This window comes from Otolemur garnettii, unplaced genomic scaffold (assembly GCF_000181295.1).
Source record: "Otolemur garnettii isolate 467f Iridium unplaced genomic scaffold, OtoGar3 scaffold00013, whole genome shotgun sequence".
Classification (NCBI taxonomy): Eukaryota; Metazoa; Chordata; class Mammalia; order Primates; family Galagidae; genus Otolemur; species Otolemur garnettii.
The window spans coordinates 4125489-4135450 of NW_003852408.1; the positions used below are offsets into that span (position 1 = coordinate 4125489).

General features: G+C 45.9%; 1 protein-coding gene across 1 annotated transcript in view; it reads left to right on the forward strand.

Annotated features, from left to right (window-relative positions):
• The window catches only part of DNER (delta/notch like EGF repeat containing), a 328158-nt gene that overhangs the window by 314488 nt on the left and 3708 nt on the right, over nt 1-9962 (forward strand). Inside the window, exons 11-12 of the mRNA XM_003784881.2 lie at nt 494-625; nt 5275-5521. Of these exons, the coding sequence (XP_003784929.1) occupies nt 494-625; nt 5275-5521 (379 nt within the window). The remainder of the gene's footprint in view (nt 1-493; nt 626-5274; nt 5522-9962) is intronic.

Genomic DNA, 9962 nt, shown 5'->3' on the forward strand with positions numbered 1-9962 from the left:
TATTTTCATAATTGACTCAGTCTAGGCACACAGCTATGACTGAGAGCTGTCCGGAAGAAAGCTGAATGTCCAGTGTCACACACTCAAACACTTGGCCACAGAGTAATCCTAAACTGTGACTTTGCAGCTTTCTGGAGTTTCAGAAAAATAAACAAGAGTCAGCTGACTTCTTCACTAAAATCAGATACCCAAGTTTTTGATCAGCCTGGAAAGGTTTATTCAGACATGGGAATCAGTTTCAGGTAACTAGATAAATAGACTAAAAGTGAGATGTTTTTGACCAGTGCTTTTTTTTTTTCTTTTATAGTTTTACATAAGTAAAAAAAAAATCCCCTGTCTAGAACTTTCTGAGAGGTCTGTGCTTAATACAAACAGCCAAGTGGGCTCGGTTGCTGGAGGTCATGAACTCCAGCCTCAGATCTGTGTTTTGCCAGAGAAATGATGAGAAAGTTGGGCGCAGCAGTTTCACCGAGGCTTTTCCTTATCTTGCCAGGTGAAGAGTGTGACATTGACATAAATGAATGTGACAGTAACCCCTGCCATCATGCCGGCACCTGTCTGGACCAGCCCAATGGTTATACTTGCCACTGCCCACACGGCTGGGTGGGAGCGAACTGTGAGATCCGTAAGTATTTCTGCAGTTCAGCTGCTGGTACTCAACATCTTGTTTCTCTTCAGCAAGAAGAAGAGGCCGACTGTGACCAGAAAGCCCCCTTGTCACTGACAGATGAAGCAGAGAGGCCCGGAAGGACACCCTCAGCTGCCCGTACCTCAGTTTACCTAGGACCCAGCTCAGCAGGCTCACACCCTGGGTTATGCAGCCTGCTTTCCCGAGTCTGCATCTCGCCTGTCTGCTGGGACGAGAATGCTGAGATGTCATCCAGAGTTCACTGCTACTCACGCAGCCAAAAATGTGCTTAACAGAGAGGCATTAGAATCATATCAAAAATAGAGTCCCTGTGTTGAAAATTCAAAAAAAAAAAAAAACAACCAAAAAAACAAAACACACACACACAGAATGTAAATTCACTTTTCATTTATGTCTTTAAGTGTCTTTAATTGTACTAGCTTCTGTCTATTGCCTGGAGAAAAGTCTAGTGAGGATGAGCTTAAAAGAAAAGCTGAGAAACACTCTGGGCTGCTTAAAGCTAAGTGTTCTCGGATGGTGAACTAACAGAAGTTTGCAAATGTCATAATCAAGATTTTGTACTATCAAAACAATGTATCTAGTAGGGTTGAAGGAAAAATAAGAACGGATGTGGAATTGAGTTTTCAGATGTTTTGGAAACTGTTTAAAGATTCAGCTTTGAAAGGTATTTGTATTTTCTTCTTGTTTACACTAGGCAGGGCAGGCTGATTTTTTATAGAAGAAATCTAACCCGGCTGTTTGGGGAAATGCTTCTTCCTCATCCCAGATTGCTTTGCATGGGACGGTTCCCGAGACCTCCCTCCTGGGCCCTCTCACTGACTCCTCTGCCCCTTGGCAGTTAAGGACGACTTATCTGCTGTGAGTCTGGAAGGAAGCAAGTCAGTATATACAGCCCTGCCTTGCTGCCTGTCTGCCTGGCTATCTATCTGTCTGTCTCCTTCTTGGGCTGACCTGTCTGCCACCTCAACTTCTCCTTACAGTGTTAGGAGACCAGGCTCTCAGGAGGGCCAAGAACTGCCTATGGCTGCATGGCGTGGTCTAATTCTCAGGGCAATTTTGGGGTGGGAGGGAGCTAGTATTGGGAAACTTCTTTGCAAATACAGGCCACATTCTCTAACATTAACTTGACTAAAATACTATGTTCTGTAAACGTGAGACACTCCGGTATAGTTTTCTAAATTGCTTTTTGATGTGAGTCCAGCCCTAATACTTTGGTTTCTACAGACTGAGTTTGAAAAACATTGCTTCCTAATTAAGGTGTGTGGGCTTAAACCCAGGTGTTACCACTTGTCATGTGGCTCACCCTGGGCAGGAACTTCCCACCCAGAGTCTCGGATGATTCCTATGTAAAATAAGGTAATGATAATTTCTACCTTACAGCATTCTAGGAGGAGTAAGTGAGTTAACACCTAAAGCGCTTTGAGTCCTGAACATACTGAACCCTCCATACACATCAGCTCTTATTAACCAAATACAACTATCTGACATCACCACTTGGGTGTCTTAAAAGCACCTCCAGTTTAATAGGTCAGAGCCAGACTTCAGGGTCTTCACCCAAAACTGGGTTTCTTGCCCAGCCACAGTCCTTGACTGTCCAGCGACACGACCCAGGGAACTAGGAGTTGGCTGCTACCTCTGTCTTCCCTCATTGCTGCGTCTAATCTGGTTGAGTCCCCTTCTGACACAGCACTCACTTCCATCTCTCCACCCCTCCCCCAGGCCTAGCCACTACCACCTTTGCCCCACCCTACAGAAGCATCTGAACTGGCTTCTTCCCTTGCCCCTCAAATCCTTTCCTTACAGTCAAAAGGATCTTTTCAAAGTGCCAGTGGGAACACTCAGACTCCCCACTGTTTCCATGCCTGCGTGTGCCAAGCTCCTGTTAGAACACATAAGTGACTGAAGACCCAAGGCCACACCATTTCTTCTTGGGCCCATTCAGCTGTCCTGCCCTGCTGACAGCATGTCCTCCCTGCCAGGGCCACTCTCTGCCTCCATGCTGTCCTCTTCCCAGCCCTCGGCTGCTCCCCCTCCTCCCACAGGCCTGTACTTATGCTGGTCCTTTGCATGCAGGAGTCTTCCCTCTGCTCCTTCTGGTCCCTGGCTGGTGCCCACTCACTCTGAGAGTCCAGCTCCCTGGGAGTCCTATTGTGCAACTCCCTGAATGCTCACTTAGATGGGACATCCCTGTCCTTCTCCACAACACTGCAGAGGATGTCCGCAGTTGTGCTTGTGCATTTTATTTTTTGATCATTGATTTGATCCCTGTATTCCTCAAAAGACCTAGAGTGCCATGAGCCCACGTTCCTCTGTGTTTCCCCGGCACTCAGCACCGCGTCTGGCTGTTTTAACAGTAGGTGCTCAGGGAGTACATCCCTGTGAAGGAGATGATCTCTTCCTATCCCCCCCTTCATTCCTCTTCTGAAGATCAACAAGCATTGTCAGATTTCTTTCAATCTCACAGACTGCTCAGATTCTCCTGTTAACCTGTGCTATAGAAAATGCAGTCATTTGAAGTCCCTCCTCCTTGTTCCAGGCCACAGGTGGTCTCAAAAGTTACTGCACTATCCAAGTGACATCTTCACAAGACTCTCCCGCCCTCACTCTCACTTTCTTTTTGGATCACGTAGGTAGGCAAATTAGTCTAGCTATGTTCACTTAGGTAAATTAAAAATGAGATATGGGCAATGCATTTTAGAATAAATATGTAAACAATTGGAATCTATTTTGGTAGAGTGGAAGTCATTGGATCTAGTTTTAGTCTTGGCTTGGCCCTGACTGTTCCACCTTGAGCAGTTGCTCCAAGTCTAGACCTCTACCTGATTCAGGTGATTGTTTAGGGCCAACTAAAGTGTTAAGTGCAAAAGCACTTTGGAAAATACAAAACCAAATACAAACAAATTTAGTTTAAATAAAAATGCAAATGATCCTCAGACGCACAAGTGTGACATTTTTCTTGAATAGCTCCAGTGCACGCATTCCCGGTCATACACCTGCTGGGGCTGATGAGATCAACCCATCTGGCACATTCTGGTTCACAATTCTCCTCCATGCCATGCTGGAGCCAACATAGTAAATGATTCATGCAGTGGGGCTCCCGGGATGCAGCAAGGCAATGACTTATGAGGATAGCGGCTGGCCTGGGAGACGGTGGTTGCAGCCACCTGGTGCAGATAAATTTGCTGCCTCTCAGACCTAGTGTTGGGTTTATTCAGATCCATTCCAGCTACTAAGCTAATTATCCTGTAAAGCAGTCACAGTCACTTGTAGCAGAAAAGGTTCAGGTAGATAGCAGGTGGAATCTAGCTTTAAAGAAGAAGGAAGGGAGTGGGAGGTAAGAGGTTTTAGGAGAAATTTTGAGAATGTTTTCTCCCCAGTTCAAACAGCTTGGAACACAGAGTTTTGAGAAATGGAGCAGATGGTCAGAAATGCAAGCCGTCTGGCCTGGGACACAACACCAAGCACACAGCCCAGTGCAGTTGTTTTTTTGCTGTAGCGGCCAGGTGGTAGTGCACTCACTCACTGCACACGTGCAGTCTGTGTGATGTGTGATCTATTTCTATGAACTTTGTGCAGAGCCCCCAAGAACTCATTGGGAACTTGAGTGATCCTCCATAGTGATGAGATCCGAGCGCTCTTCCTAGCTGGAGCAGAAACGGTGCTGGCTGCCCTGTGTTGATGCTAAATGGATGTTGTAACATACTCTGCTGAGTGCTGGGCTCCAGCCTGCAAATGAATTTTTTGGAGAATGTTATCATACTTGGAAATCAAGTAAATCACGCTTACTTTTTCAGCCAGAAAAGTGAATCGTCTCTGTCAGTGTGCACTGGATATTGCCAAAGGAAATGGCTGTGGACTTGGGGACTGAGCCTTGGTTCTGGTTTCACAAAACACCTTCTCCCTCCCGTTGCAGCTATTTATTTGCAGTGATTCCTGGTGCTCCATCGGCCCATGTGTATGTTGGGCAGATGGAGCAGGGAACGCAGTAAGGGTCAGTTAGTCTTTCAGAGCTCCATGGGCCTCATTCACTCAGGCAGGTGGACTTGAATCACAAACCAGGCTTCAGGGCCCTCATAGAGCCTCCAGGAGGATCGGGACACTGACCCAGCAGTCAGCGTTCATGTATTCTTCTCAAACTCTCAGGAACCAGGGGAGCTGGGCTCCTGGGTCATTATCTGTTGGCTTCTAGGAAATGGGTCTGCAGCCTGGGCCCCTGGGGACCTCCCTGTGCTCTTCTTCCAGTTGCAACTTGTCAAGGTAAAGAACAGCTGATACAGAGTCTCATCATCATAATTCTAAAATATTTGGGGAGCTGGCACAGGAATTGAAATTTTTGAACAAGTATGAAGCTACATAATTTTCTATTTGTATTTCTTGCTGAATTCTTCTTTACAGTCTTGGCCCCCCACGCCTTCCCCAAGGTATATCTTTGGTTTTTCTTAATGATATGTAGGAATTCCTTATGTATTAAGGATATTAGCCCGTGGTCTGGATTATCCATAGGTAATAACTCTTCCCAATATAGATGGCCCTGTAGTTTTAAGTTGCCAATGGAAGGAAGAGGAGGACCTGTCCATGCTGAAGGGCGCCCCTCGCACTCAGCCTTTGCTTGTTTTGGCCTTCAGACCTGCAGTGGAAGTCGGGGCACATGGCGGAGAGCCTCACCAACATGCCCCGGCACTCCCTCTACGTCATCATCGGAGCCCTCTGCGTGGCCTTCATCCTCATGCTGATCATCTTGATCGTGGGGATTTGCCGCATCAGCCGCATCGAGTACCAGGGCTCTGCCAGGCCGGCCTACGAGGAGTTCTACAACTGCCGCAGCATCGACAGCGAGTTCAGCAACGCCATCGCGTCCATCCGGCATGCCAGGTGGGCGTGCAGTGGGGGCGGTGGGCGCGCAGTGGGGGCGGTGGGCGCGCAGCGGGGGCGGTGGGCAGGGAGGCGCCGTCACCCGTGCGTTCCAGTGCCGGGTCTGGCTGGGGTCACACGGTTATTCCCTGTGTTGGGGTCCTTTTGTGACACGGTGGGCAGGGAGGCGCCGTCACACCTGCATTCTCGATGCCATGGTCCTGCTAGGGTGCGGTAGGTAGGGAGATGCTGGGGTCGTATTGTAAAGAGGCCTTTACATCTGCAAAGAGGATTCTAAAAACTAAAACTTAAGTTCAACAAAGCATAGGGAGAATAGATCACTTGGCCACTTTATAAGCAGACCCCTTTGAATTTGCTGCTGGCTTTTGTTTCATATTGAATCAAGCCATTCATTTAATTTTTGTTGATCTGTGACTATAAATGTCTGACTCTTAATTGCTGTCTATTGAAACATTTTTTGATGATTTCTGTTTGGAATGTCTTTTGCTGTGTTGCTCTTCAAATGGTCAATGTGGATACAAATGGTTCCATTCTATTTCATAGCCTACTAAGAGAACCACAAGCAGCCACCTTTCTACTTCCAGAGTTATGTTATATGAAGCAGTGTCCCTTTCTGGACGAAAGACTCTGGAGGGACAAGGAGTTAGTGTGGTGACAGTAAAAGGAGCATAAGTTCTGCTGCTTGAGGTGTGACATTGAGCCTTAACTACCCCATTCCCTGATACGATATAATTCTCTCAGCTGAAAAAAGGGGTAACCCTGTCTCCTTGGAGAGTTGTGACAGGAATATCCAATTACAAATATTAATGGGTTGTATAAACAGATAACAGCATATTCACATCTCCAAATCTATTATACAACATTAAAAATCAGTTAACACAACATTTTTTTAAACTGACTTTTGCAAAGAGGACTTATTCCAAAAATGATAGCGATATTGTTTTTTGAAGGAAGCCATCTTTTCTTTTCACTGATAGAACCATCTGAAGCATGCAGTTCAGAGAGCCAGTCTGCTGTAATCAAAAGCAGCCTGGACTTGGTGTCTTAAGATCGAAGGTCCAGGCAGCTGTTAGCTGTGTGACCTCTGCCGGGATGTCATATATTGCTGTTCCTCAAGATGTGAGAAGAGCACAATTTTATCTGAACAGCATAGACGCTAAGAGGTTCAGAAAGTTTGCTTTCTCCAAACGAAAGCCTCCAAGGCCAAGTCTCAGATCTTACAGTGATTTTGCCAGGATTTAGCTTCCAGGAGGGTAAGCCAAGGGGAGGGAGAACTTGGTAGACCCAGAGCATCTTTTCAGGAGGGGGCTTCACCCAACCCTGCTTAGTAACAGTGAAGGAGAAGAGAAAACTTAACCCCTGCCACCTCAACCTGGGCTCCTTCCTTTCAGGGTTGACACAGGCAACACAGCATCCAGGAAGCCTTGGTACCAACCCCTGCAAACCCCACCTCAATTGTTTATTTGACTCTTTACTCACTGCCCCATAAATAAAGGACAGTGGCTTCTATTTTTATATCCAGTATGTTCCAGCACATAGTAGACCTAAGTAAAATGTGAGGTTTGAGATAAATGGATGATCTCAGGGTTTGGCAGAGGATGCCGTGACCTGTTTGAGAGGTAGTTTCATCCCAGGGCATGAGCTCAGTAAGCGACCCCAGCCTGCAAGAGTATTTGCAGGATCCTGAGATACTGGAGCCAAAGTAGAGCAGATAGAAAGGAGCAGGGAATTAGAAAGCTTCTTTGGTGCTCAAGAGTCTTCTCTCTTCTTTGTTCAGGAAGGGCATTTGTTCACCAGGAGGGAGCAGAATACATGATTTTGTACATTCATGTATTGGGAGACCCAAGAAATCAGATTCTTCCCTCCCCACAGATACCTGGGACTAAGATCCTTCACTCAGGAGGAAGAATATTGTATTTTGGTCCCCGAATAGTTCAACATAGATTCCTCTGAGCCTGCTGCTTATACAACCCACTGGGAAGATATCTAATGGAATCTTCTTAGAAGGAAAGAATAAACTTGAAAGCATTTACCAACCTGGTTCTTATTTGGTGCTGATTTTTATCAAAAATATTTACATGCATGCTGTAGAATTCTTAACAAGCTCCTACATGCACCAGTGACTACAGATAAAACCACTGACGTTAAAACACTATCTGCTCAAATCTCTGGAATTCAGAAAAACTTCTCTTTTTGGACGCTCACTCGGCTTCCGCCTGTGGTTTCTGCAGCAGGGCTGTGCAGGGGCCCTGCCTGTGGGTCTCTGGCTGGAAGCCCTAGGAAGCCACTGACCTTTTGATATTAGTCTTCTGCTAATTTTCAGCAACTTTAATGCCCATTTAACAGGCTGCTCTCCCTGCCACTTGCTGGGAGGTGACATAGGATTAGAATGACTGTCTCCCATGGGCCACACAGGACAAACTGAGTGGGTGACCTGTGACATTCATGAGTGACTGAGGAATGTCTGGTGATTCTGATGTCAGCAATCAGGTGGTGCTGGGCCGGCTGAGAAGGAATTTCTCACGCCCACCTTTCTCATCCCCAGAGTCACTGCTCCTAAGCCTGCTCTGCTTGTACTCAGGCAGGAGAGAGTTTCAAACTGACCAGGGCGAGCAAAGTCACACTCTCCAAATCCTCACACTGAGGTCACATCTCGGGGCTGATTGCTCACTGTTCTGCCCGCTAGCAGTGTCTGATCACAGAAATCAAGCAAAGGGGAGCTGCTGAAGGACACGTTTGCTTTCCCCAAATAGTTCAAAAGCTTCCCTTTTGTCGCCTTTCTTGCTGCCATTCTCTGCGGTTGTTTCGGTGGCTGACTTTCAGAGGGTTATGAACTGGAAGAACATAGACCCTTTGACCTGCCTTATAACTGGCTGCAATATCTTGATTTTTATTAGAAAAACAGGCACAGAACACCTCACCAAATATGGTGTTTGAGCTGTCAGTGCTATTAATACTAACGGTGTCATGATTTTGTTAGTGATTCTATGATGATACTTACCTAGAGCGTTCCATGACTGGCCAGCATCATAAATCATTCACAGATAACTCATTTGCAAGAATCTCGCAAGGATCCTAGGGCACACGTATCGTTAGTCCCCTATTATAGGTGAAAGGAATTTGGACGTAGCAAGATAATGCAAGTTTGTCAGTGTGAAAGCCATGACTTATAAGTGAGATTTATAAGGCAGAGTTTGGAAATGAGAAAGCAGGTTTGCTGACTTGAAGGTGATGACTTTAAGTGGTGCCGTCAGGAACTAGTGAAGTGAGATCCACAGCTCACTGGGGTCCTTCCATGCAGGAAGGCTGCAATGCTGTGTTCAGAACACAGGCTTGGAAGCCAGATAGCTCCACCTCCCACCAGCTTGTGGCCTTAGGAAATTATCCCTAAGTCTCCATTACCTCATCTGTAACATGAGAAAATGCTATGTATTCATGTTACAAGTCTGTTGTGGCAGTAAGATGAGATGGTCAACCTGTGGTCACTGGAAGAAGACATTGCTTGAGCCCTGAGGATGGTGCCTGATATCTCCGCTTCAGGGCTAGGGGAAGTGCTGGGGACAGAGCCACCAAATCGGGGCTTTTGAGCTATTTTTCTGGGAGGAGAAGGTGTGTATCAATGCATTCCCATCTTTTAAAAATCTATCTCACTCATAAAGCCTCAGTAGACATTTCCTGAGTGTCATAGTCTGTGCTCAGCACAGAAGGACATTTTTAAATTTTTTAAAAGCTTATATGATTTATTTCTCCACTTGATAAGAATGTTTTCTCAGTGAAACAGAATGGTGATTGAAAATTTAGTCCCCAAACAGTATGGAGAGTATTTTCTCATTTTTGTTAAAATAGGTGATACACAATGCTACATGTGACGTGCTGAGAGATTTCTGCTGCATATTCATATTTGTGAAGGGCATGGGAGGGAAGTGGGATTGAGGGACGGCAGACTGAAGAACAATGCAGAAAACAATTGACAGCTGATCCTCTGGGGCGTGGGACCAAGGTGATTCGGACACTCTTCAGACAACCTTACTGTCTGTAAAATATTTCAGATTTCGCAGGCCACATGATTTCAGTTGTGGCCCACTCAGCTTGGCTTTGTAGTGCGGAGGCAGCAAGAGACACAGTGAGTGGGCGTGACTGTGCCTTTATAAAACTTTATTTAAAAAACAGGCAATAGGTTGGAACTGGCTGTAGGCCATTGTTTGCTACCCCCTAGTCAACATTATAATGTTCTCTAGCTTCCAGTTTTGTTTTATTTTTTATAATTAAAGGGTACCTCCACAGAAAATAAAAGAGTGTGTTATTTTAAAAAAGAACAAGTATGTTCTGCATAACGCCTGCAATAAAACAGGCAACCTCTGACACTGGTTTAGTGCCTAAAAGCTTAAAATGGAATTCTCCAGGTGTTATCCTGGTGACTTGTTGACATCTGCTCAGTTTT